Genomic DNA, 26,043 nt, shown 5'->3' on the forward strand with positions numbered 1-26,043 from the left:
CTTTTGACACTTTGATAGCTGGGTGCCGCGGCCGTGGTCGTGGTCCCTCGGTACGTGTGCGGCTGCAAAAACGACACGGGTATCCCTCGCTCTCGGCAGCGAGCTCCGAGGGCGTCGTCTATCGCCGCTGCCCAGCAGCAAGCCAACCGGCTTGGCGTTGATCCTTTGACAGCCGCCAGCGTCAGCGGCTGATTTCGGTCTTCCGAATCAATGAAATCGCTTCCCGGCTACCGACGCGGCCACTGATTGGTTGCATCTGGCAAGGTTCATCTACAGTGCAGTTCAGACGCTTTCGCCAAAGTGTTTAACCGTTCGGGTTGTTTTATTCTCTCGGCTTTGAAACATACACGGCGTTTCCTTACGGAAAGGATCAATGACTTATTTGATCCAACCTAGATTCCGCATGGTAATTGCTCAAACTGCTCTTAGTTTTGGAGAAGAATACGATCGTAACCAAGTTTCATGCACTATTACATCACTACGTGCGTTCCATGCCTATCTTCAACTTTGCCTCTTTCGACATTGACAAAGGGCGGATATGGGAGGATTTTCGGCAAAATAACACGCACTAGTCATTGGCTAGTTTGAGAAAGTCTATCACTGACGCCAATTACCAGCCGAAGAAATCTCGAAGCACAGAATGAGCAACTTGATGAAGAGTTCAGAGTGCGCTGACCATCCGCCCACAGCGTTGCAACACCTACCAACAGCTTTGGAGAGCGAGTCGGCCTAGAAGCAAGATGATGTAGACACATCGGCGCAGTTGGCTCTTTGGGTTGAGGCAATTTCTGTTATGGAGAATTGAATAACAACGAAATGGTAGTGTTCGGATCCTGGAAATCTAGGTCCCGAGATTCTATTTCGAATGATCTAGGATATGGCTGGTACTCCTCTAGGAGCTCGTTTTTCCACTCCGGCTGCACTGCCTCCCGCTAAGAGTTTGCGTGACTATCCATTGCATCTCAAGATTTCACGTTCGAGCAACCGAGAAATTGGAGACTTGACTAGCATGACACTGCTCGTTCCGAAAGACACCAGAGCATGCCAGACAGTGGGCATTTATAGGTATTGATCACCAAGTCTGTAGACGTGTTGGATCATTAAAGCATGTTTATCAACTTGTCGAGTCGACCTCGAGTCAGGGTAGCTGTAGGGGCCAGGGACGATCACTTTATCAATCTCCAACTGCGTACCAATAAATTACCCCTTTCTCAATCCCGCAGAAATCTCGATATCTATTCAGTTGATCTTCCGTCACCCTTCGAATCCACGAATCGAACCGGTCAGCCTGTGGGTACGGATACCAACACCACTACGCTACCTCACAACGTTGAAGGCAACAGTTGAGCCCAAATCCAACCGGATAGCAAGGGCGCGCACGAAATGGACTCTCTGCCCCAAGAAATATTGGATAACATCCTCGGTCGCATACCTGCGCGAGAGAGCAACAACTATAATGAAAAACTCCTGGAGCTCGAAAACTGGATGTATGTTGACTCGGAAGCATTCGACCCTAAGACACCGCGTCTTCGACTTGATCCTGCGGCCGTCTGCCGCAAATTTTAGCTGGGCATCGAACGGGCAATCTTTCGCTCACTCGTAATCACAAGTGACGACTTCGAATTCATCTGAGATGCCTTCAAACGGTGCTGCAACCGCCAGACTTCACTACGCGAGCTGCATGTGAACATTGTGACACCCGAATACCGGCACAGCTCAGGGCCCTCGGATATCGTCGAGAACATGGCACACTGCGATATTGCCCACACGGAGATCCTGAGAGAGTTGATGCTAATCCTGTCCGAATGGCCAGACGACACGCGAGTATCATTGTCCATCGGTCTCAATGATAAACACTACAGAAAATCGAGAATCACCGAGCTTCACCATTTCAATGTGGTGAATCCTCAACTCCTTCCGATCGTGCTATGCGTCCGTAGCTTGAAGTTCTCGTTCTTCTACCAACTCTCGTCTCTGAGACGGAATGTCGAGGGCGACTTCCTCCTTATGCAAAAGTTTCCTAACTTGGAGTCTTTCGCCTCGATGCTTCGGAGTTTCCCTTCTTTATGGAACCTTGACGAGAAATGCGAAAGTCTTTGATCAACACCCTGTCATCATATCAGTCCCCGACATTGGCGAGGCACGGAAAGCTTATCATCCTACCCAACAAATACGGTCCCTTCCAGCAGCTACCGCAGATGTCCAAAGACGGAGAGAGCGATCCTCTATTCGTAGGCCTGCGCCGAGCAATTGATGGCTTTTCAGAATTTGAGTACGGGAGCCATCTCAGCTCTTCTTTCTTCTGGTCGCCACCCCCTAGTCTGGGCGATGCAGTCCCGTATTGGCAGAACATGACCAAGCTCAAGGTTGATTGCGACCATGGTTTTGCCCAGCGGAGAGTGGTACCTGAAGCACTATAACACGCGCATTGTCGAGTTTCTGAGCAGTACCGGCAGAATAGTGCCAGGCGCAATCTGAGAAGGAGATGCTGAGGAGCCGGTGTGGGAAGCTGATGTTTCGGAACTCGTCAAACGCAGAAACATCGAACGGTCCTACTTAGAGGATAACCCCCCAGACAGGCAGTATAGCGTCAGCGGCGACGACAACGTAGCCGCCTGGACCGTCAACGAGAAGGTCATGGTGCCAATGCTCACATCCATTGCCAAGGCAGCGGGCCAGATGATCTCCCTCAAGGAACTCTGGTTCAAAGTCATCTTGGCTAAGTACGATACATACCAGGGCTCCGAATGGTTCCATCGCTTCCACGTTGATTATCTCGCTCCTGGGGTGATGCCAGACGTGGACGACGAAAGGTTCCCGCGGTGCAAATGCTATTCTAAGGACTGGATACCGGAGTTTAGGGCACTCCAGGCCGGCGACTTAGAGAAGGCTCGTTTGCTACTTAGAATCAAAACTGAGAATCAGAAGCGTGAAGGGACAAAGAACTCCTGTCCGGACAGCCCAAGATGGCCTTTGAATATGGATCAGTGGCAGCCGAATGAAGAATTGCTCGACTTGTTGAGGCAAGCAGGGAGAAAGGCTCATTCAAAGGATGCGGTCATCGTTCGACACGTACACCATCACAGACAGGACTATATCATGGAATAGGACTAGCTGTACCATCTGTGGAGTCGAGTCACTTGCGATCATGAGACGGGACCACTGTTTTGAGATGTCAACTTTGTAATATTACTCCAGGCTACTTATGTGTGTCGTTAGCATCAAGATCCGCCAAACTGGACGACAGTTTGAAATAAAATTTAGAGCTGAGAGATCGTTTCGTCGTCTAACGGCCCATCGGCCCTTGACGAGGTAGAAAGTGACGTACCAAGAGTCGGGATCTAACAGCCAGGCTGGACTGAACTTTGGACCCAAGTAGCCTTGCCTACCTACGAGCCCGACTGTCACTCCGTAATACCTACCTGCCACTGTGACAACTTGATAAGACAATGGAGATTATGACTGTAACTCAAGATACATCAATACATGTACGTGTCGAGGACACACGGTCTGGAAGATATCTCATCCCTCATAGTACCTCATAAGAGATTAGACAAAAGAACCCAGTCTTATGATTGGAGGAGCTTGCCCTTGGCAATAATGTAGCAAGATTCACACAATCATGAATGCATGGCAAAGATTAGTAGGCGGAGAACTTTTGATTATTTTTACTCATACATCTACATCATCCGCATCATTACAACATTACACATTTGTCGAATCCCAGCTTTACATCGCCAGCAGGGCCAACAGGGAGAGACCCACGGCGCCAATGCTGACGGAAACCATGCTAGCGCCGCTAGAGCCAGAGGTAGAAGTCGGGGTGGCACCGGTACCGGTGGCAGTGCCGGAAGGAGTGGACGCGGTGCCGTTGGTTGCGACAATACGGCCCTCGATCTTGGCCTCGACGGGGCTCTTGGCCTCAACATACTGAACGAGGACCTCGTCCTGGGTATCAAGGGTCACGAAGTCAGTGGTAGCGACAAAGATGTTGTCACCGCCACCGGCCAAGAAGTCGAGCGTGACGACCTTGTAGTCCTTGGCGTCATCAAGGGCCTCGCCGCCGACCTCGACAGAGACGAGCTTGGAGCCGTTGTTGCCGGCCGGGTTGTATTCGATGATGATGTTCTTAGAGACCTGGAAGAAGGAGGTGATGGCCTCCTGGTTGAACTGGTTGACCTTTGTGACTGCACCCTCGAGGATCTTGCGCAGGTCGGAGCCCTTGTAGGTGATCTCGACAATGGAGTTGCCAAAGGGGAAGGAGGTGAGCACCTCGCCGCGGGTAATGTTGCCCTCGTCAATGGTGGCGCGGATGCCACCGGCGTTGATGAGCGCAAAGTCGGGCGGGCTGTCGGCGGAGGAGTTGAGGCGGTACTCGTACATGGCGTCGGTCATGACGTTGCCCAGAATGCACTCCTGCTTCTGGCAGAGGGACTGGTCGAGCTCGACGTTGGAGACGCCGACGACTTCGGCAGCAAAGGCCTCAAAGGGTCCGCGCCACGACTCGATCTGGGCCTGGAGGGCGGCGTCCTGCTCGGTGGTGTTGGTGAGGTGGATAGGGCCGCCGTGGTAGGCGAGGATCTTGCCCTCGGCATCGTAAGTGACGTCGATGTAGCCGACATACTCGCCCCAGCGGTAGGCGGTGACTATGAAGACGTCGTCGCCGTCCTTGTTCTGCTTCACGGTCGGGTAGGGGCCCTCAGCGTCTTCCATCGAGCCGAGGAGGGTGTGGGAGTGGCCGCCCATGATGAGATAGAGACCGGTGGTCTGCTCAGCGAGCTTCTGGTCCTCCTCGTAGCCAATGTGGGTGATGGCTGCAATGCGGGTGATGTTGGTGGTGGACTTGATGTGGTCAATAGTAGACTGCACAGTGCTCACGACATCGAGGAATTTTGTGCCCTCGCCGGGGGAGGAGATGCCCGGAGTAGTGGTGGTGGTGACACCGATGACGGCGAGGCCCTGATCCTCGAAGATATGGTAGGGCTTGATAGTCTTGTTGAGCTTCTCGTTGTCGGAGACAATGTTGGCCGAGATAATGGGGAACGTGAGGTTCAGCAAGAAGTCACCGAGCTGGTCGTCGCCGCCGTCGAACTCGTGGTTGCCAAGGGTCATGGCATCGAAGCCGAGCTGATTGATGGTCTCGGCAATCTTCTCGCCCTTGTAGAAGGAGTAGAAGAGAGTGCCCTGGAACTCATCACCAACGTTGAGCCAGAGGGAGTCGTTGTACTGCGGGCGCAGCTCGTCGACGGTATGCTTGATGCGCGCGTAGCCTCCGTAGCAGCCGCGCTCGGGACGGGTGCAGTCGGTGCCCGAGGAGGAGAACTCGTCGAGATGGGCGTGCACATCGTTGACGTGGAAGAAGGAGATGTTGTAGTTGCCCTCGGCGTCGATGCCACGCTTGGAGAGGCGAGACGAGTAAAGGTGGTCACCGTCTTCCTTCTCAGGAACCGCAAAAGCGGCACCGGCCATGGCCAGAGCCAGCGTCGGGAGAGACTGGCGCATCGTGAGTGAGGGGAATTGCGAAGTCCGGAAGGTGGGAGGCAAAAGAGGAAGCTCAAGAGGCCGCAAACAAGCTCGGTCTGATGTCAAGGTTGCGCGGGAAGTCAATTAAGCCTTCACGATGCCACGGTTGAGTATGCGCCACGCAGAGTTCTTGGAGGGAAAGAGGAGGAAAACTTTCTTCTACTGACGATCGCAATTCTTCTCTTTCCGGGTTCCTGAAGCTACCCGCGCGAATATATACAAATTTTGCTTCTGCCCAGAGCTTGCGGGCAGCAATTGGAGAGTGGAACAAACAAGAACCACATGCGATCAATTGTGACGGCGGTGGCACGGGCAACGCAGCGCGACAGCTTCGAACGGGGGGCCTGCATCTCGGAAAGCATCTCTCTCTGAATGCTGAGTGGCTGGATAGACACGACAATACACCAAAGAACCCCCGTTGGAGGTTCTTCTGGCCGCATGCCAAGACATTGGCAAAGTGGTTGATGCCGGGAAAGACAGCTTCTTCGGTGATGAAGTAGCATTTGCCAAGAGACGCGGACAGATGAGGGGTGAGATACACGTTGTGGTGGTGGTTTGGATGATTGGCTTATCAGCGGTCCCTTTGCCTTTTCTGGAGCACGCGTTGGCCCGGCGGAGGCCCTTTGACTTCTGTCATGGAGGGACGGACGGGTCTGGGGGGCCTGAACCGGGGTTCATGAATTGGTAGGTCGTGTACTCCGTAGTGTTCCTCCAGGCGATGCCATGCGACTCGCGGCCAATGTGCGGTCAGTTACGTATCACGGTCTCTCTTCAGCTCGTTGGGCTTCCCACAAAGGGTGACCAAGAAAGGGCTTGTCTGACCTGTGACGGATGCAGCCGAACCTGTGTTGGCAAATGGTGTGCCGGGCAGAGTTCATCGAGCTTTGCTTCTCCATCCGGTCCCGTGTCATCACTTGCTTGCATGGGTACCGCATGGCGAGGAGCCTCAACTGGTTCGGTGTGAAAAGAACAAACTGATGAACATCTGCGGAGCAACTAGACGCTCATCATGGAGACCAATTGATGCACTCCAGAGTGCCTGCAGAGCGAGACAGTCCCTCGGTAACACGACGTGACCTTGATCCAGGTCTAGGGTGGCAATTGTACCCATGGCAAACTCACCATCATGTTGTGCCAGGCCGGCTTGGCCCCCGTCTCCCTTGACTCTGACTGTCTGACAGTTCGTCCGTCCTTCTGCATCCATCCAAGCTTCAGGCAGCGTGCGTCTCGTCGCGTGGAGTGACTACCTGGAAAAGAAACTTGACGATTCCCAAAATCTTTCCCACCATCGCTTCACCCCCGCCGGCTTGGGATGGACAAGGACTTCTGGGCTGGGCTGTGGGGTTCGGAGGAGCAACAAATAACGTTAATCCAGTCACTGTCCAATCCCACGACGCGTTTAGGAACTTTCTCTGATAACGTTGGGGAGACACCTAGGCCGAAGACGGAAGGTCAATGTTATTGCGCTGACCTCCGCTCCGCCTGTCGAGAACTCGCGTGCGTGTGTTCAGCTGCGATCCCGGCGGACGAGGCTGGGCCAGCTGCTGCTCCGAGCTTGCGCAACACTGTGGGTTGTTGGTTGCTGAACTCGGAATCGCAGAAGAGAGCCAAGATTCCCAGCGATAAGAAGGCCTTCGATATTGTGGCTGCTTCTTCCTCGGGGATGAGCTACCCTTTCAGGGCAAGAGAGCACGCGAGCCTATCTCTCTCGCTCAATATTCCGATAGGAAGCTTCAAAGACATGGTCGGATTATGGCTATGAAGCAGTCGGATGTCGCCGAGGAGCGGCCCTACAGCTGGGTATTTGTAGTGGCTAGTCGATGCAGCAGCACGGCGCAGCGAGAGCTTGGAAGTAGATATCAAGTGTATAGTGAGTTGGCTCATGCTATACGTAATTAACCAAATATCACAGTATTCGTACGAATTGATGTCGCGTTGATATGCGGTATCTCATGACGTGGGTACTCCGTAGAGCTTGAGAGAATAGAAGGGCGGGCAGCCGGCGGGAATGTGGGGGAGGTCCGGAGATGCCAGCGGAAGTCCCGACTTATCGGGATCGCCCGATGCAACACTTGGCCACACTTCATGTGACTAAGGTAGTAACATATCTAATGCATGATAATCTGGATGTGGTACTCAAGATTAAGAACGAACCCAATCCAAAGTTCTGCTTCAGAAAGTGTCGCATGAAGCCGCTCGCTCCAGTGACAAGAAGGACGGTGTGAACAAACAGCGAGTTAATGACAGATCTGGGAAGCTCAGATTCATAACCACATGCGACAGAAAAGTGAGATAATAAGTACATTACTCAAATGACCGAACATCAAACCGAAAACAAATAAACACTTTGTAGAGTCTTAAAGTGATGACTGTCCCAAATTCTTCCTACACCTGCGCACTTTTTGCTCATCTAACCGCTGTTGCACTGCACTCTTCCATCGCCATTCACCTGAAGGCTCGAGCACGAGAAGCACGTGCTATCCTTCGCTCCTGCATCACGGCACCGTCTGTTGAAGTCGTCTCCATCGATCTTCCACTTCTTAATCATATTTTGAAGCTGGTGCTGTTAGCTTGGTTCAACCGATTTTCCTTCCTCAAGGTACGGCTTACGTATTGTCCATCCTTACGAGGCCCAGGGCTGTGTGCGAACCAATCTGTTTTAGAACTCGCCAGATGCTCAGATGGACCTTGATTCAGTTAGTCTATCAAATCTAAACGAGCAACACACATGTAGTAGCACTTACCCCAGACGTAGCCGTAGCAGGGCTTCGCGGCAACCTTCGCCGTCGCGGCGTGGTCCACGGGGCCGTTGGACCATTGCTGGCAAGCACAGTAGTCGTGGGAGTCTGCTACGGCGCCAGAGCTATTTCTTATCAGTAATATTACTAAGTATGCAGAATGAAGGATATCCTACATTAGCGCAATGGCTGCCACAGCTAATTGGAAGCGCATCTTGTGATGTCTGATACGTTGATAAAAATAAGGCAAGAGAAGATACAGTGAATCAAGAACCAAAAAGTATATTGTACTCTTCGGGTCAGAAAGAGAAAAATTCAATCGTCGGATAAAGTCAGCGAGTGTAATGACCATGAACAGCGTGGGGATACCCTCTCGGTATAAGTATTTAGACACATTGACTCGGTGGCAACCCGACGGGAACTTTTCCCCCGTATTGCTAGAGAGATGGTTAGTTCAACGGTCTGGCCGACCCGTGAGTTAATTGCATCGGCTATTCGGAAAGCGAGTACAAGACTAGTAAACTCTGACCAGCCCCGTGTTCTGGACTTCCTCAACTTTGACTATGATCATTAATCTTTCCATGTCATGCAATTGCTTCTTCGGGGTACCAGATTTCATTTTCTTCGCTTTTTAATATAATATTTAGCTTCTATGAACTCTACAGATTGCTCCTTACTGACTAGTTGGTGGACAGAGTTTTCGTGTCCAAGACGCCCGGTCCAGCAAATTTTATGAAGTTGATTAAATTTGGGTACGTGCGTTGTTAAGCCTCTGTAATGCGGGTTTTCATGCTGCCTTGCCTGTCGACACATATAATACCATGAACCTGCGCATGAGGCTTGAATGGTGCAGTTGATCACTATCGTTCTTTATTTGATCTTCAAGCTTGGAAAAAGACCCAGCTCCAACATGAAGGCTTCCGCTCTTTTCTACATTCCACTCTTCGGCCTTGCGCTCGCCGCGCCTGCAACTCCACAGGATCAATGCAGTGTTGAGACAAGCAACATCTTCCAACAAGTTTCCAGCCCAGATGGATCGTATGTAGACTCTCGCTCTTCAATGGATCAATGAGATAACATGCTAACGGATTAACTTTGACAGTGGCGTTCAAGTAAAGGGATGCGACATTGCCATTCCGCAATCCTCAATCGAGGCCAACGGCCTTGACAAGCGAGCGATGCATGGCACACTCCAGGTTATGTGGACCATCACACTCTCAACTGCACAAGATATCATCATTCGCGCACTTGTAAACATGGTCAATGACCAAGTTACCTTGTTCACAGAGATGGCTGGCATGGGCGTCACTGTCGATAACGTCGCTCGGCTCTCGGGCACCCAAGTCGCATTTGAGGTGAATGCCGCAGGAAGATGGGGCGACACTGCTGCCAGATTTGTCTATGACTTTGGCGTGGGAACCATCATCACCTTTATTAGAGAAGGTGCCCGAGATCCAAGGGGATATAATTTGCCAGTCGACACCCAGTACTGCTACACTAGACCGTGAGTTTGTCCACTTTCGATTCGGATTCTGTATTCTAAATTCATCATAGGGCATAAGCTACAAGCTGTAATTCTCTATATGCACTGGCTAGTCGCCTTGCGTCTCTTTGATAAATCTTTCTACTTAGAGATCGCACAGAATTGCACAGACAGATAGAAACGGCGGTCGGTGAAAGCATAGTTCGCATCATTACACGGATAGGAGAGCCATGCCGATCGTTTGTGGGCATTGTAGAGGTTGATATTGGTTTATCATAGGCAAGGTGGATATTTTTGAGTTTCCCATGGGTTTAAAGATACTTGATTCAGACTGAACTAAGGGAGAAGACCCAAGCGCGCCCCGGAAGGGAGATTCTTCGAGTTGTACTGCAACACATTCTTGACTGAGCGTAGAAGAATTCAAGTTAGCACATGTTTCATACTGAGCAGATGGAGTCAGATTAAACAACTTACCTTCGCTCCAGCTGAAAGGCTCGACCTTGGACAGGGCAATCTCCCACCAAAGTCGTAAACACCACGTCGCGACCAACCCGTCTCTAATATCTTGGGTTAATGGGACGACGATCTGTAGCTTGTGGATCCCCTCCTCGCTCGTCTCATGCGCCAGAACCGTCTTGTCGCTCCCATCGCGCCATTCTTGCCGTCCGCTGCCCCGCGTCTTGATGTTGAAGAGCATCTCCTTGCCTTCTAGATCCGCCCCTTCTCTCGCTCTCGTCGCCCTCCAGGCGCGGTAACCCGATCCACCTAAGCGTCGGTGTGTCCTGATGCCCACATGTCCAACATTTCCGCGAGAGACCGAGTTCAAGTGGTATGGGAAGGGGGGCTCAGTAACTGTAGGGTCTCGCTTTAGGTCGAAGATATGCTTCTTTCGTGATGCTACCTGAGGACCGGATGCCCCAGGAGAGTCCCGTACACTGTTCTCATAGCGGTAGAACGAAACTGATGTATTGGACTCCCGCAGGTGTCCGATGGGGTAAGTGAGTTCGTATAATGGCGGTGATGACGCTGAGGCGGTGTTGAAAATGGTTGTTCCGGCGAGGAGGAGGGTCCCGGCGGGGATGAGGCCATCACTTGAAGTCGGGACTCCTTCAGAGTAGGAAGGAGGAACGTCGGCTACAGGATCACGCCCTGAGTATACAGGAGTCGCTTTCTCGCTTTTGTCGCCTAACATATTATCGCAATGTAGTCTCGTAGGCAGATGACTTCAGTGCAGGAAAATTGCTTTAGAGGCAAGGTCGTCCCGATACTAGAGGCTTATGTGTCGCTGAAAAGTCGAGTAGTTGTTGATTATGCTGTTGTTCTTACTGTTGGAACAATTGACAGGTTTTAAAACTTGAGGCTAGGAGATAATGTCCGACGATGCAAGATGGGGATCCTCAACAGCGATGGGTCCTTCGTGGTCGGGATATTATAAGCTTGAAATATGTGGTTCGGAACGGTTGGGATTCCCGTCTTGGCTCTATGAGCTGTACCAACGCCAGAGTTCCCGTGGTATGATCTTCGCGAGTTCACTGTTTGACAACGGATACGAGCGGCGCACTTCCCATAATTTGGTACACTGCAAGTTGCGCCACACTGTATGACGTATGAGAGGCCGAAGTCGTGAACTGTTCACAGGGGCGGTGTAAATTCTAGTGGGGTTTTGTCAAGACTGCGCCCTGGCCTCTGGGCGCCTACCGTCTTGGCAGTGATGATGATGACTGCAGCCTGCAAGGGACTAGCCGGGTTGGGGAAAAGATGGGTAAGATTTTGAGAAGGAATTGATCTTTTGTCAACTGCTCCAGTTTTGCAACGGGGCTTTTTAAGAGGTTACAATAGAGACCCTTAAAAGGTCAGATGGTTTAGCCAGCTGTCAAAATGGTTTCAACCATCGTGGGCCCCCATGCGACACTTCAGAATGCGACATCGCGGCGGCCGCTCACCACCTGTCCGGGGATCAATTTTGGACAAAGCGAAAGTCCATTTGAATGGGTATTTATAAATACAAGGCTTCACTGATAGCCTAACAGTTGAGGCTCCACCCCTGTCTGTTGCCCTTCACGATCTGTGATCAATAGTTCTCGGCCTTCAAAACAGCCTCGAGGCGCGGGATATCAAACTGTTTCGATGTTAGCTAAGCGGCCCAGGGGTAAATATCGGAGTATCGATGGCCCGCAGCGACTTACCTCGATACCGGCTTTGGTGTCCCAAATCGTTACCTCTTTGGAAAAGAGCATGTACGATAGATTCTCATCCAGGTTGAGTGCCGCGCTATCCAGTTTTGTTTGCGATGCCCGAAGCTGCGTGATGGCTGACCCACTGTCATTGAGCCACAATTTGATGACAGTATTGATGATCGGCATGTCCGCTCCACCAAAGTAAGGCCTGACATCGGCGCCTGGAATAGGGACGTGGATACTGGCGTTGTAAATCGTTCCGGCGGGTAAAGGTTTGATCAGGGCATCCGCCAGGTTCCTTGCAAACGTCTCGTTCGATGTAGCGTTCTGCGTAGCTATGGCCCAGAAGAAGGCAACCGGAGGCTCGTTGCCGGGTTTCGCCGGAGTTTTCGGGGCACCCGCAGTGATATTGGTCAGGAAAGTCTCCGTCGCGATCATCGACATGGCAACTTGGAAGTCGTTGAAGTTGGCTCCATCAGGACCGATCACCGTCTCGGTGTAATTCGTGGAGGGTGGGCCCAAGAAGGACGTCGGGGAGCTACTGTATAGCTCGGCGATGTCGTCGCGGCCGACGTAGACTTGGTTCGCTACGCTGTTGTTTGCACCGAAGACTCCGTCAAAGACATGGCTTTGGATGTAGGCTGCGGGAAAGGAATCGTCTCGAGGTGCGTTCCATGACTTCTGCCCGTGAACTAGTGTATGGTAGTACAAATACTCTTTGTGCGTGAGACCAGAGCGGCGACGGACTACAGCGAGTTGCTTCGGGAGAGACTGCGCCTGAGCGGAGATGATCTGACTCGCAACTAGGCCAAGCAGGAGGCCGATGGATATTTGAAACATCTTAGCAACTCCGAAGAACGAGATTAAAGGCTGATTTGATGTGATGTCGATACAAGAAGAAAGGAGAGCACTGGCGACTACGCATCTCAAGTACTTGCTTTGAGGTCGAGCTTAAGTCACTTAAGTCGCTGAACCCCTCAGCCGATCGTTCATCCTTCCCGGTGGGGCCGGGCTGCCGAGGCCATGGGAACACCACCTGCCCTAAATGAAAGTAATTATTTGTATAATACGATTGTTTTGACCCATACAGAATAGCTCGGTTCCTGGGTTTCTAATAGAAGCTTCGCTACCGAATTGATCAGTAACCTCATGAATACCGCTTAGAAGCGAGACTCCGGCAGCATTACTCGGGTTCCGGAAAGTGGGTGGAATGACACTGCATCGCGACTAAACTTAATTAACTCCTGCACGTATTTGATCTAGGGTATCATTGAGCATCATCCCGTCCGCCAGTAAGAGCGAAGCTTTCGGGAACGTATGTTCTGCAGTATAAATACGCTTAATTATTCGGATTGGCACCCCTGTTGAGACGAGAGCCAGGGGAGCTCTAACCTCTTGGCTTGCTAAGCCGCTCCTTACGAACTTGTTCACCGCTTTGTCAGCGGAAGCCGCTTCTTATAGCTGGGCATCTTCCCAACTGCGTCTTTCCTAAAACCGTCACGGGTATGCTGGAATTTTACAGCTCATGTCGTAATCCCTCTTCCTGCGACTTGGTGATGGCACATGATCCGAGCCACATGAGCCACATGATGAAGTCGGACGTTCTTTGAATGCGCATACTTTCTTCACGTGTTGAGGCCTGCGGGATTGCTATACGGATTGCGTTGGCGGCCGAAATTAGAAGCTCGAGATCGAGCTGGCCGTCCGCATCTTCTGGGTGTATGATCATATTGAGAAACAGAGCAATAGCTGCATTGGTGGCGTAAAACATCAGAAGCCTAGGAACTTCGTTAGTTGCTAGACATCCACCCACACAAGAATATTAACTGCGTGCATGGGTTCAACGCTGTTTGAGGAAGCCGGAGGAAATACGATGACTGACCAGAAGCCTTCATTAGAGAAGGTATTCATACACACTCGCAGACATCGAAGCGTCGATCTGCCGGCTTCCATTGATAAGTCATAGCTCGAGTGAATGACCCGGTGAAGATCTTGCCCCCCGTCGCCGATTATCGTATGTGCATCATATCGTCTGACTGTAGTATGAACGTAGATCATCAGGTACCAATACTCTAGAAGAAGGTGAAAATATCGTCGTGCATGAGGCGGTCTTGTTTCAGGCGTGATTAGAAGAGTATTTGACGAGACTGAGAGAGCTGGCCGGAAGTCCACCGGGACCGACAGACGCCAGCGTTCAATCTCGTCATCTAATTGTCGGATTGAAATCAAGAGTCGATTGTCTTTGTCCCTCAGGGCTTGTACCGAGTAAAGTAGCCGATATACTTTCTCTTTAAGATACCCCAATTGGGCGTCTCCCGAGAAGTGTGGTGTGAGGTCCTCATCACTTGATGCATCTGGGTGGTGGAGATACTCATTAAGACCACGCAGATAGGTGTAAGAGCTCAGGTAATTTTCTGGGACGGTGAGATCACAGTAGATGTCAGTAAGAAGTGGAAGTTGTCCTGTCCGTAGGGACAAGTCTTTATCCGACATGTAGCAAACCCAGAAGAGGTTTCTAATGTGGCGTTTCCTCCTTTCGCACAGCGAGATCTCTACTGTAAGGGCCTTCGAGGGCTGATAAAGATGCCCACCGAGTGCACCGACAGTACGGCAAGCTCCTGGTAGTAGCGAATCGGCTTCTTGCCAATAACCGCATAAGAGACGTTGCACATGCTTGACTCTAGATTTAGTTTGCCGATCATTGCATGAACTACTGCAAGCCAATGTCTAGGATCGACTCACCAGTAACAGGGTTGTTTGCAACGTTGTGAGGCTTACATATCCGACAAGTTGACTGAGAAGATAGCTGGCTCTGGCTGCGCTCTCATTGCCGTCTAGCCCTGGAGAACCAGACTGAGCGTCTGGCAGTAATGTAATGAGGCTGACGACACCGAAGACGCAGGCCTGGGCAGCCAGACAAATCGGTGAAGGTGAAATATTGTCGGGATCTTCATAAGCCTCGTTGACTGTCTCTTCGAAGAGAACTTTGTCAATGAGTGGGTATCTTAAGCGGAAAGATGACATGAAGTACGAAGACAAAAGCGCTCTTAAAGAAGCCTGATCTGGAAGTTGGCAATGATCTCGCGAAAGTTGCGCATGTCTCCTCGCAAAAGGTGATGGCTTTGGTGTGAATATCTGAAGTTTACTCCAATCGATGGTTTGACCAGTCTTGGAGGAAATCCATCTGCGCCCGTCTTCGGAGAATGCGTGGATGCCTCTGAAGAACCAGTTGGGGCCGACATAGCTGCCGGGCCGGGAGCCATCTGCTGGTGGTGTTGTGTGAGTGTCATCAACACTGGCGGGGGTTTGAGAGAAGACCAGTGGAGAGATTGATTGCTCGGAAAAAGCAATAGAGCTCTGAATAGCTGCTGGAATTGGACTTTGGACAGATACTGAGTTTGAAGTCTCCTCGGATACGGATATCGCTGAAGTTGGTTGGCCTCGACCAGGGGTGTCTGGTTGAGTTGGTTGCTGCGAATTTGCCTTGGCTAGCGCATCTTCGAGCTCCTGTATGCGATCGTTGAGACCTTGGACGTCGCCCAACGTTACCCTAAAGGAAACAACCGTTACTGATCAGCAACGGCGCATTATAGTAACATGCATCCTTTGGAAAGTGGTTGAGAATTACTGACTTGGCTTTCTTCTTCCTTCGTGGCGCATCACGGTGAAAGGTGCATTCGGAATCATGATGGCTGCACCAGTCGCACGGAGGCCCCTCTGCAGGGATAAGACATTGGATCTGGGATAACAAAGCACATGGGTCAGCGACTGAGTATGTTCTACCATTAGGATACGAGTGACTTCAGCGGCCTCACCTTTCTACGATAGCAGATATCGCATGCTCGCTTTGGTGGCATTTTGGCATTGATCAGCACTCCCTGGGAGCCGGTACTTCTGGCAAAGCTGCCGGGGCTTGTTGGTGCAAGACAGCATCGAATTGGACACACGGAGCAAACTCAGCTCCGTCGGCGGCCATGCCCCAGGTTTTGAAAGATCTCGTATCATGACTAAGCGGGGATTATACAAAGCTTGGCTCCGATGACAAAGGGTTTGATTCCATCTGACAGACAGAGGTCGGGCACTAGACCAAAATGGGACGGACATGATTCAAGAGACGGGATGATGGCCATGTTCTCCCCTTCCAAGCTCTGGGAACACATCCATCTTCCAGAAGCAATTGGTTTAAGAGGCATCAGCATATACTGACGGATCGCTTAGAGATGGAGACTGTGTTGAAAACAACAGTCCAGAGTTGAGAGATGACTTGCTAGAGCAGAATCTGGTTTCATGGAGGTGTGTGCCATACTACGTAAAGTAGCAATTCGAGGCACGGACGCGGAGCCTGATTTACCTCCGTTGCCTCGACCCACGCACTCACAGACTCATCAACCAGGGCAAAGCTCCCTGTTCGGAACCTCAACGTTTCCGTACCCAAATGTTTGCAACGCAGAGCTTCAGGAATGTTTTCACCTGCCCCCGTCTTCTCATAGCTATTAGATAATAACTCCTGCTCACCGTTCATTTGAAGTCACGCCACGCCAAGGTTGATCTGTCTATCCGTACATTATCTGATGCGGTCCTGCCCGGGCCTATAGCTATCACGCTTTGTCCGGTTCCTACGCAGTCAACTATTTAGTTCTCCCATCCTTATCTGATCTCGAATCTGAGGCTTTGGGCAATTCTCCTATGAACGATGACGCACACTAAGTCTCTCCCCGATGAAGAGGCCATCCGGCCCGACGAGCAGACGCCGCTTCTCGGCAATGGAGCAGGCCAAGGAGATGGCTCGGTCTCTGAAACCCACCGGGTGGATCCCCGAATCGCACGCCGGCTCTACCTATCGCACTTCCTCTCGACTTGGAATTCTCGGATGTTCGAGTTCGGCGCCGTGCTGTACCTGGCGACCATATTTCCGGGTACACTGCTGCCCATGTCGCTTTATGCGCTTGCCAGGGGATTATCGGCTCTCGTCTTCGCGCCTACAGTTGGACAGTACATTGATAACAATGACCGGTTGAAAGTTGTCCGCGCATCCATCGGTGAGTCTAGGCGCATGTAGATCGACGACTAATCAGACTGTTGAATGTTGACATAATTTTGCCCAGTCTTCCAACGACTCGCAGTGTCAGCATCATGTGTCTTATTTTACGTCCTCTTCATTAGGCTGCCGTTGGGCGACTATGGACGTCCGGCTCTGCTTGCGCTCCTCTCATCCATTGCCTGTGCCGAAAAGCTGTACTCCATCGTGAATATGGTTTCAGTCGAGAAGGACTGGGTGAGTTTGAGCTGGTTTCACCAAACAACTCCATGTTTCTAATGGGTGGCTAGGTTATCGTCATCGCCAAAGGCGACATCGAAGCCCTAGCAGTTCTCAATGCGCAGATGCGCCGCATCGATCTTCTCTGCAAACTACTTGGGCCACTGTTCATCGCTCTTATTGACGGATTCTCCACAAAGGCAGCGATCATCGTCAACTTCTCCATGAACACCGCTTCTGTTGCTGTCGAGTACTATGCCATTGCCAACATCTATAACGAGGACCCTGATTTGCAGGAGCCTAAGTCTATGCCACCGTCTACCCCTGAAACAACGGCAGTGTCGGTGAATCCTGGCAAAAAGGTCCTGAGTCATATCAAGAGGTCCGCGTCCGACTTCAAATTCTACTTGGGCCATCGCGCATTCTTGCCATCGTTTGCCTGCTCTCTACTATACCTCACAGTGCTGAGCTTTGGAGGCCAGATGGTCACGTACCTGGTCGCATCGGGTTTCAACACAACATACATCGGCATTGCAAGAACAATCAGTGTGGTTTTCGAGGTGTTGGCGACTTGGGTTGCGCCTTGGCTTGTGGGTCGAATTGGACAAGTTCGCGCTGGCCTTTGGATGAGCAATTGCCAGGTTCTTCCTCTGATAGGCGGCTTGGCGGCTTTCTGGGTCTTCATGCCGAACCCCCTTATATCGGCAACCAGCCTCGTGATTGGAGTCATCATCAGCCGTCTTGGTCTGCGCGGCTTTGACCTATGTACTCAAATCATTGTCCAAGAGGTAAGAAGCTCCCAGCCCATGGAAAGTCTTTGGTGTGAAAATGTCTAACATGAGAATTCAGGAAGTCGAAGCCGAGAGCCGTGGCAGATTCTCTACAGTCGAGGCAGCCTGGCAAAATGCATTTGAGCTACTTTCATATATGGCGACCATAATTTTCTTCCGGCCTTCGCAGTTCAATTGGCCCGCACTGGTTTCTGTTGCGGCCGTGACTTCTGCAAGTCTGGCGTACACGCTGTTCGTATGGAAGAGGAGGGGGCATCTGATTCATTTTGAGAAGTTTGGACTGTAGCCTTAACCTCATCTACCTGCGCTAAACATATTACTGCATGATAAGGGGAATTGTAAAAGATATAGAAAACATAGGGGCTTATCTACGACGGAGTTATATTTCTTCTAGAAATTAAAACTTTTCAATGTTCAGAGTTTTGAGATTGATGTGCTTTGCTGGCTACTTCTTAACAATGATACCGCAGCAGAACCATACAGCTCCCTTGGGTTTCTCGGACGATGGTTTCATAGTCTCCTTCTCCGCCTAAATGCCCTAGACTGGGCAAAGCACGGGCCCTGCAAGAGATTGAGTGCAGGGCTCTCCGACCTTGCCAACACAACTTCCGGAGGTGCAGTCCTTGATTATTCCATTCTGAGAGCAGACACCAAATGCCGCGCAGACACCAGCCTATGCCATGTTAGAGGGCAGACTCACGGCTCGGCACTTGTAAAATCCTTGATGGAAATCACGTACAGAAATGGGCATGGCGAAGGCCAAGGCAGCAGCAGCAAAGGCAATGACACGCATGTTAGGCGGCTATCGGAACTGACTTCAAGTTGAGCTTTTGATTGAAAGCGAAGGTGAAAATGAGAGATTGGGGCGTTTCCGAAGCGAGAGACAAGGTGAGAAGAGTTGATGAGACTACGGCGAGGAGATGTTCATCAACTCAGAGGGACATAACGTTGCCTTAAATACTATTTCAACTGGCTGCAGGCCGTTAGAATGACTTGCATTATTCCTACAAATATTACAACTCGGCCGAAAGTTGCTCTTTTCGTAAAGCTCATACCGAGAAACAACGGCAATGAGTCAAACTGTAGGACCCGAGTCGCTTGACTAGTCATGAAATTAATGTCTTTAGGTTCTCGCCAAGATCGTACAAAATCATGATATGTGGGTTTCATTCCAAGTTGAGTAGAATCATAAGCTGCTTGACTCTACTGGCTCTTGGACACGCGCGTAAAGCCGGACCTGGAATAGGATAATGCCGTCTTCTACGATCGTTCCAAGCGAGCCCATCAGCCACGGGAGGCTGGTAAGCAAATACTCTCTGTCTTGCTTGTACGCAATGACACTCATTCCATATGTCAGGTTTCCCGTAATGGACAGCAGCAGGAATAGCGGCGCAAGACCTGTAAAGTTTAAGGTCATATGAAATCACAAGCAGTAGGGGGGTTAAACTTACCTTCACATGACTTTCCCCTGTAGTTCTTAATGATTTGAGGGATCCGGGCACTGCATGCTTAGGTCAGTCGGTGAACCATTTTGCAAGTTCATCACCACATACCACAGATAGCAGATCGCGCCGATGACTCCTAATGCTGAGCCAACCGATTCGGAAATGCCTGGCAACTCCGTAACGCTCACGGCTCCAGGAGGACTCTCGCCGCCAAGCAAACCAAACTGGCGAAGCACGAACCATCCCGAGATCCCCAGGATAGCGACCATGATAAGGCATGCGGCGTTAAACCGCCAGTCGTGCAGAGTGCGTACAGTGCTCATGTCGGTCTCCTCATCCTTGTCCACAACTTGATTCGAGCTGGGAGAGGCAATTTGGTAGTGGCTCATTGAGTTCACGTCTTCAGAAGAGTCTGCGGGTTCGAGAAGAGGTCGTCGCTCGGGAGATTGCGATCTCGGCGTCCCGGGCTGTACGAGGTTTTGAATCCGACGTTTTGAGTTGTAGTACAGGCACTGGCAAATGAGTGTAGAGTCCGAAAAGCAGAGATATGTTGTCACGGCTATGCTTGCGGGCGCGATGCCGTTCGCCAAACCACCTGTATCGTGCCAGGTGAGTACATGTGGTCTGCACATGCATCTGAAAGACTGCTCGGAAGAAAATATCCCGAGATCAGGTTGGCTGGGCTTATGCGTGTGGTCTTACCTAGTAAATTGGTAACATCCCCCAAAAGCCAGATGAACAGAAATGCCATAGATAAGCTGTCTGCGCTCTTCAACTTGTAGTTTGCGGCAAGTTGTGGAATCTAAAAACTGTTAGTATATTTTCCCAGAACTGCTGTGAACAGCGAGATATACCAAGAGGCAGAGAAAGGCAGCCATGCTAATGCTGCCGAGTATCTCGGATGCGTCGTCCCGCGAGATAGGCCTCTGCGATAGTGACGCAGGCCGTTCCAAATTGACCGCGGCCATGGTGAAGAACGAGAGGCGCTAAGTCAAGTTGTCAGACCAAAGAATACATTGGTATACATCGAAGCAAGTAGCAAACCCACCAAGAAAATATCAACCCCAAGAGAGACAAGTTTGCAGAGTGTCGCGAGCAGCAGCAGGGCGCATAGTTATCCATGACGATAACAAAACTGTTCCGTTATCTTCCGCTGAGTCATCTCGTGTGACTGTGTTCAGACGGCGGCGCTTTGAGCGGTCATCGGCATGCGGGTAACTCGGTTAGGCTTTCTGCGCTTTTAGTGGGCGCGTAGTTGGTCACAGGGTCCAAATAGCGGTGTCTCATGCGCTTATCCTCTGCGCCCGACAACTATTGAAGGTCTTTATTGATGGGGCCATGTCGGATTTTGCTTCTCGAAACAAGCGAAAATAGGCAGTTGGCTTTCCAACCTACCTAGTAAACGAACGTGTCTTTGGGCTGCTTCTCAGCTTGCTAAGTAAATTGCGTATTTGAGAACTTAGTTGCCAAATTTGTAGAAGACTGAGAGGTAGCATATGAGTCGCTGAGTGAGGTGTCACATGCATGGTGTATACAAAGGATCCGCCACAGGGGGTGGGATAGACGACTAGGAGCTCAAAGTGGAGAGACCAAGCGTACCAGACTCTTGGTAACGACCTAGTTCCAAGGATAAGTCGTCCCCCGAGCTCTTCTAGCTTGAACCTCCGCTTCAGATTGATCGTATAATTCATAGTATTGGGACAGAAGTTCTGTCAATTTCCCCGTGGTCTCGGATACTGCAAGATCCATAGTTCTAGCGCGACCACTTTCAGCGTAGTTATCTCCCTTATCCTGCAGGCTGGTGGCGAGCTGTAACACCTTCTCGGGCGAGTCTTTCCAATAAGACTATCGTGATTGTGGGTCAGTTTAAGCTTCCATTATCAACATAATACAACAATGTCTGACTCTGGGAACTTCAGAAACTCACATCTGCTTGCAACGCAATGAATGGTGCTGCCCTGACCAGCTCCCAATCTTTCCTTGGTCTGTAAGATGTTGTGGAAATGCCATGGGCCTGGCAGAGCAAATCTCTAGCCCTAGCTTCTTCTTTTTCAGACCCAAGAGGGGCGTTAAGAAATTCTTCATATATGTTGCTGAATTTCCTGTCGTTGGCTAGATGAATTGCCTCACCTAGAGCTCTCTGGGTGTCTGCCAATGGCACCTGCTCCCAAGCAAACTCAGAGATCGCCACATCAAATCTCTTTACGGTAACTCCAGCTTCGGCGCCTGCCTTGCGTCGCAAGATGTCCTTGATGACCATATGTCCTGTCAGCTGCATAGAGCACTACGTGTATGTTAGGGATGGAGATAGACTTGACCAACTTTGAGCTCACGATGCTGATCATCGAAAACGTCTCTCTGTTCCTTACTGAAGTCATGCACAGCCATTTCGGCAAATTTCTGCTAATGCAAAAGCTGTCGAGGGCTGAATTGCCTGTAGATCAACAAGGTCTAATTGATGTATTGAAACCCAAAAGTATTTTATTCAAGAATGAGAAATGCCACAAACGCCACAAGCGGGGAAGTGAGACCTTATGAGCTCAAGTGTTATTGTTTGAAGCTAGTTCTCGACTGAGCCATCGCTCAAGGCACTATGACGTACTATGCACTGACATGATCGTATTTTGCGGCATGGATGTTCCGCGAAAGGTAGGCACAAAGCATCGAATGACTGCTTTTGTGCTGTTTCTCGGAGACCGCCCTCCCCACGCACATCAGGGACACAGGCTGGCGTCAAGCTGAGTACGGTTGCCGCAACGAGCACTCGATGGAGTATTGCAAATTCATGACAGTCGGCGATCCAGATATAGAAACATTTGGTAGGATTTGGGTATCGAGACTCAATTACTGCGTAAAGCTAAACATTGCCTGAGAGACTAGGATAACAAGGTGACATCTCCAACTACGGGTCTGTGGTCGCTGATGAGCATGCCATTGACCAGGTTGTTCTGGATCTCGTATCGCTGGACCGAGTACTTCTTCGCGTCTTTAGGCCCAAGCCAGACAAAGTCGATGCGGCTTCCCTGCTTGGTCGTATCGAAGGTTGTGTACGTCAACTGATTGGGGCCGATGCGCTGTTCAGGCGTAGCCATGTTATACAACTCCTCCATGAAACCGGTTCCTGTCAACGCTTTATACCCATCACCGTTGGGGTCAGAGTTGAAGTCGCCGGTAAGCGAAACACCCAAGGGACCGTATGTTGTCTGCACAGCTTGAATCTTGGACACAGCGACCTTGATTCCCTCGCTTCGAGCCTGGGAGCTGACATTATCCAAGTGCGTATTGGCGTGGATGAACTTCTTTCCGCTAGCAGTATGCTCGAAGACAGCAATGGTGACGATGCGCTTACTGCCGGCCCCCCAGCCAGACGAGACAGTGTCGGGTGTCGGCGAGAGCCACTTTGTCTCTTCGTGGAGCAGCTTGAGCGCGTCGGTGCGATAGAAGATGGGGTTGTACTCGCCGCTCTTCTTGCCGTCGTCGCGGGCGACGCCGACATGGGCCCAGCCGGAGCCTAGTCCGTCCTGGATGTCGTTGAGCTGGTTATCGAGTACCTCTTGTAGGCCGATGACGGTGACGGCGCCCGTCGGTGCATTGGTGCCTATACTCTTGATTGCGTCGATGACATGGGGCTGGCGGCAGCGGTCCTTGGAGATTCCGCAGAGGAGATCCCACCAGGGCTTTTCGCCGGATTCGCGTGAACCGGCGTCGTATCGAATGTTGAAAGAGGCAACACGAATGGGGAGACCCTGAGCCAGAGCTAATCTCGCCAGGAAAATGGGTGCGAGAATGGTCTTGATCTGCATCTTGAAGCAAGAAACGAATGACTGGGGTAAGAGCAACAAGACTCAGTGCTGATCACAAATCTCGAACCACAACACCTACTACTGCCTCTTATATACTTCAATGATGTTTCCCTGTCCATCGCGAGAAAGACGACCGAAGCTGCGAAGCACAGCCCAATAAGGCAGTTGAATACAGGATTGACAGGGGTCCCCTCCAAGACGTTAACGTCCCGCGGGGTGCAGTGCCCCTCGCGAACGCCAAATCAACACGTGGGTAGCATCCACGCTGAATTTGATCTTGAGACGCGGATAATTATGCGAATAAGGATCAATAGCCGCTGCTTGCCCAGAGGCGCGATGTCATATTGGGCGGGATCTGCCAGATACATGCCCCTCCCTTGCAAAGAGAGGGGTCGCAAGTAACCTTAATGGCAAGCCTATTAAGAGCCAAGCCACACGGCCTCCCACGCCAGTCTGGTATTGACAGTGGCCGTCTCAGAGTCTTCTTTTTAAAGAGCGCCGAAAGTGGAAATAGACGCCTACAAGAAAAGACCGGACGAATTACCGCGCTAGCAATACAGGACTCATTACATAAACCTCGACTAAGTAGAACATTCCCTAGTTGTACTCCGTGGCCGGTTTTGCCTACAGTGGTGGCCTTCCTCTCATCTGTCCACTCGGTATTACCGCCCGTACCGTATATGCAAGGTATTGTTCTCCTGAATGAACCAAAATTCAACAAAACTCAAAGTATCAGGCCGGCCTTATGCTCCGAGGAAAGTGGTGAATAACGGAAAATCTCATCTGAATAAACCGCGGGCTTGATGTTTTTGCAGCCTCCCGAAGTTCTTGCCCCCAATACATCCTGTGGACCTCTTCCTACGGTGTGCGTATGACGAAGAGCCGGCGGAAGCCTCAATGACAAGTGAACTGATGGATCTCAACTTGAACATACCAGTCTGTCTCCAGGGGCTTGTCAACTAGGTACCGGAAATTCATAAATGACTTCATCTGTTCGTTTGCCAATTGCTACTTGATAGTCTCCTGTAGTGCGCGCAAGCTGTTATTCTCAGCATTGCCAGCCCTACGACTGACCTTTGTGTGGGTTTCTATTTCATTGAGAGCCTGAATGTTCTCACATTCCTGTGTGTTCTCGAGCTACTCGGTGGTGTACGAGATTGTCAGACGGCCCTCCAATATCTACAGCAGTTGGTGAAGGGTCGCTTGTGAACCTGACCCTTCTCCGTCAAACCCTCCTTTCAAGCTTTCGAAGCGCGGTGTGATGGATTATGGCATGTCCAGATCCTAAGTAGACATCTTGTATTCCACCCATCCCCGGAGCTGCTTGCAGCTGACCACAGACTTCTGTACATCCCGTGTGCAGTCAGGTAGTCGCTTGCTTTAGGGCCGCAAGACTTGAATCACGACTTGGAGATAGCGCCCTAGCTCTACTTCCTTGGTTGAAGATCGAAACTATATTCTTTGGAAGAGTCCGAAAGCTTCTATCTTGCTAGTATCTGCCCATTCTCTACCAGAATCTGACGCAGCAACTCACCCCTATTCTCTTCAAAGTCAGACTGTCCATCTTTCATACACAAGTATGGCTTCATGACCATTAGCACTTCTCGAATCCACTGCTCGGCCCTGCTCTCATCAATCCTGCCCGCAGCAACCAAGCCGACGCTCAACCTCTTCCACCTGCTGTCCCTTGTCGACATCAAAAGCAGAGCACATCACTCCAAGAAGAATGTGCGATCGCACTCCAAAGTCCAAGTCTTTCATGTCGATTCCTTCTGTCTCCTTCATCATAACAGCCGCCAGAAACGCAACCTCCTCTTCGCTCCCTACCTCCGGCTCCCACCCTCTGCTGCGCCCCTGTTCACCCACCCCGCCGCCCGGCCACCCACACCAGCTGATCTTGCTCTCACGCGTCCCGTTCAAGTCTTGCTCAAGATACGGCATGTGGACAGTTTCTCATCGCTTACGCGAGTAGTGTCTTTCCCAAGCCTACATGTCAAAACGTCCCTGCGTGACGGAGATACCGAATTCGTTGTGGTTCCATGTCTCCTTCAATTGCTTTCCGGGGCATCCTATGTTCATGTAGTTGAGCCAGAAGCGAGCTTGAGTCTCCGAGTACGGCTGGACGCTTACATAGTCCTCTCGCAAGCGTGCGATGGTCTGCTCGAGAGTAGCTAGGGCTATCTGAGTGATGGTCTCGACGGGAAGGGATGGCTGACATCGATGGGTGCGCACAACGTTATGTGCCCACCGCGGAAGCTTGGTCAGGTGGCCATTTCCCTTGTGCCGTGGCTGCGCAAGAGGGTCACTTGAATCTGGTAGAACCTGCAAGTCGGGAAGCCGGTAGAAGCGAGCTGATATTAGCTGCGCGAGGAGAGCAAGTGAGTAGTACTTTCGCCAGACATTCCCATCGAGCAGCCCGTGGTGCTCTGCATAGAATCCGTCAAAGTCATCTGCCGTCGCGAACTCGCCCTCGCCCTTGTCTGAGGAGCGGTACATGGCGGCTGCTAGCGGAGCGAGATAATATATGTCTAGGGTTCTTTTCATCCTTAGCTCATCTTCTCAACCACATACTTTCTCGTAGTTAATGACCTTACCGGTTGAAGCTCAAGTCTCCGTGGCCAAATGACCAACCTCGGATGTGAAGTTGCTCTACAACATCGAACACGCCTCTGCCATCCCGTAATGCTTCATCCAGGTAAATGAATGCTATTCGCCAGGTTTAGAAGTGGCAGCCTGTGGTCAGGATAAGCATTTTGGTGATCCCATTTGGTAAGGAGGTGGTTTCTAATGCGATCTTGATCGGTACCTAGTGTCAGGCTCAAATGG

The 26,043-nt window shown here is 51.0% G+C and overlaps 14 protein-coding genes across 14 annotated transcripts; 4 read left to right on the forward strand and 10 right to left on the reverse strand.

Annotated features, from left to right (window-relative positions):
• Positions 1-1,383: 1,383 nt before the first annotated feature.
• CTAM01_11530 (uncharacterized protein) lies at positions 1,384-3,108 on the forward strand (the record flags this gene model as incomplete). The annotated part of the gene is made up of 5 exons (XM_060527541.1): positions 1,384-1,487; positions 1,716-1,824; positions 2,124-2,402; positions 2,462-2,499; positions 2,580-3,108. 5 exons carry the CDS (start codon positions 1,384-1,386, stop codon positions 3,106-3,108), a joined length of 1,059 nt encoding a protein of 352 aa, XP_060377840.1.
• A 621-nt stretch (positions 3,109-3,729) lies between these two features.
• CTAM01_11531 (5'-nucleotidase domain-containing protein) lies at positions 3,730-5,502 on the reverse strand (the record flags this gene model as incomplete). Its single annotated transcript, XM_060527542.1, has 1 exon — positions 3,730-5,502. One exon carries the CDS (start codon positions 5,500-5,502, stop codon positions 3,730-3,732), a length of 1,773 nt encoding a protein of 590 aa, XP_060377841.1.
• Positions 5,503-6,835: 1,333 nt separating this feature from the next.
• CTAM01_11532 (uncharacterized protein) lies at positions 6,836-7,285 on the forward strand (the record flags this gene model as incomplete). The annotated part of the gene is made up of 1 exon (XM_060527543.1): positions 6,836-7,285. The coding sequence occupies one exon, from the start codon at positions 6,836-6,838 to the stop codon at positions 7,283-7,285; it is 450 nt and encodes a 149-aa protein (XP_060377842.1).
• Positions 7,286-7,933: 648 nt separating this feature from the next.
• On the reverse strand, positions 7,934-8,475 carry CTAM01_11533 (uncharacterized protein; the record flags this gene model as incomplete). Its single annotated transcript, XM_060527544.1, has 4 exons — positions 7,934-8,080; positions 8,134-8,210; positions 8,268-8,386; positions 8,438-8,475. The coding sequence occupies 4 exons, from the start codon at positions 8,473-8,475 to the stop codon at positions 7,934-7,936; spliced, it is 381 nt and encodes a 126-aa protein (XP_060377843.1).
• A 696-nt stretch (positions 8,476-9,171) lies between these two features.
• Positions 9,172-9,769, forward strand: CTAM01_11534 (uncharacterized protein; the record flags this gene model as incomplete). Its single annotated transcript, XM_060527545.1, has 2 exons — positions 9,172-9,299; positions 9,364-9,769. 2 exons carry the CDS (start codon positions 9,172-9,174, stop codon positions 9,767-9,769), a joined length of 534 nt encoding a protein of 177 aa, XP_060377844.1.
• Positions 9,770-10,080: 311 nt separating this feature from the next.
• Positions 10,081-10,936, reverse strand: CTAM01_11535 (uncharacterized protein; the record flags this gene model as incomplete). The annotated part of the gene is made up of 2 exons (XM_060527546.1): positions 10,081-10,148; positions 10,219-10,936. 2 exons carry the CDS (start codon positions 10,934-10,936, stop codon positions 10,081-10,083), a joined length of 786 nt encoding a protein of 261 aa, XP_060377845.1.
• An 879-nt stretch (positions 10,937-11,815) lies between these two features.
• On the reverse strand, positions 11,816-12,761 carry CTAM01_11536 (uncharacterized protein; the record flags this gene model as incomplete). The annotated part of the gene is made up of 2 exons (XM_060527547.1): positions 11,816-11,863; positions 11,931-12,761. The coding sequence occupies 2 exons, from the start codon at positions 12,759-12,761 to the stop codon at positions 11,816-11,818; spliced, it is 879 nt and encodes a 292-aa protein (XP_060377846.1).
• Positions 12,762-14,473: 1,712 nt separating this feature from the next.
• On the reverse strand, positions 14,474-15,778 carry CTAM01_11537 (fungal specific transcription factor; the record flags this gene model as incomplete). Its single annotated transcript, XM_060527548.1, has 4 exons — positions 14,474-14,599; positions 14,700-15,471; positions 15,554-15,660; positions 15,716-15,778. 4 exons carry the CDS (start codon positions 15,776-15,778, stop codon positions 14,474-14,476), a joined length of 1,068 nt encoding a protein of 355 aa, XP_060377847.1.
• An 836-nt stretch (positions 15,779-16,614) lies between these two features.
• On the forward strand, positions 16,615-18,255 carry CTAM01_11538 (iron transporter; the record flags this gene model as incomplete). The annotated part of the gene is made up of 4 exons (XM_060527549.1): positions 16,615-16,960; positions 17,027-17,196; positions 17,250-17,966; positions 18,028-18,255. The coding sequence occupies 4 exons, from the start codon at positions 16,615-16,617 to the stop codon at positions 18,253-18,255; spliced, it is 1,461 nt and encodes a 486-aa protein (XP_060377848.1).
• A 252-nt stretch (positions 18,256-18,507) lies between these two features.
• Positions 18,508-18,762, reverse strand: CTAM01_11539 (uncharacterized protein; the record flags this gene model as incomplete). Its single annotated transcript, XM_060527550.1, has 2 exons — positions 18,508-18,642; positions 18,709-18,762. The coding sequence occupies 2 exons, from the start codon at positions 18,760-18,762 to the stop codon at positions 18,508-18,510; spliced, it is 189 nt and encodes a 62-aa protein (XP_060377849.1).
• Positions 18,763-19,155: 393 nt separating this feature from the next.
• Positions 19,156-20,382, reverse strand: CTAM01_11540 (uncharacterized protein; the record flags this gene model as incomplete). Its single annotated transcript, XM_060527551.1, has 5 exons — positions 19,156-19,367; positions 19,421-19,470; positions 19,523-20,009; positions 20,117-20,216; positions 20,269-20,382. 5 exons carry the CDS (start codon positions 20,380-20,382, stop codon positions 19,156-19,158), a joined length of 963 nt encoding a protein of 320 aa, XP_060377850.1.
• Positions 20,383-21,031: 649 nt separating this feature from the next.
• On the reverse strand, positions 21,032-21,802 carry CTAM01_11541 (uncharacterized protein; the record flags this gene model as incomplete). The annotated part of the gene is made up of 3 exons (XM_060527552.1): positions 21,032-21,259; positions 21,342-21,679; positions 21,733-21,802. The coding sequence occupies 3 exons, from the start codon at positions 21,800-21,802 to the stop codon at positions 21,032-21,034; spliced, it is 636 nt and encodes a 211-aa protein (XP_060377851.1).
• A 488-nt stretch (positions 21,803-22,290) lies between these two features.
• Positions 22,291-23,217, reverse strand: CTAM01_11542 (endonuclease/Exonuclease/phosphatase; the record flags this gene model as incomplete). Its single annotated transcript, XM_060527553.1, has 1 exon — positions 22,291-23,217. The coding sequence occupies one exon, from the start codon at positions 23,215-23,217 to the stop codon at positions 22,291-22,293; it is 927 nt and encodes a 308-aa protein (XP_060377852.1).
• Positions 23,218-25,203: 1,986 nt separating this feature from the next.
• CTAM01_11543 (uncharacterized protein) lies at positions 25,204-25,713 on the reverse strand (the record flags this gene model as incomplete). Its single annotated transcript, XM_060527554.1, has 1 exon — positions 25,204-25,713. One exon carries the CDS (start codon positions 25,711-25,713, stop codon positions 25,204-25,206), a length of 510 nt encoding a protein of 169 aa, XP_060377853.1.
• Between the last annotated feature and the right edge of the window lie 330 nt (positions 25,714-26,043).

This window comes from Colletotrichum tamarilloi, assembly GCF_030869305.1.
Source record: "Colletotrichum tamarilloi strain Tom-12 chromosome Unknown Scaffold_63.1, whole genome shotgun sequence".
Classification (NCBI taxonomy): domain Eukaryota; kingdom Fungi; phylum Ascomycota; class Sordariomycetes; order Glomerellales; family Glomerellaceae; genus Colletotrichum; species Colletotrichum tamarilloi.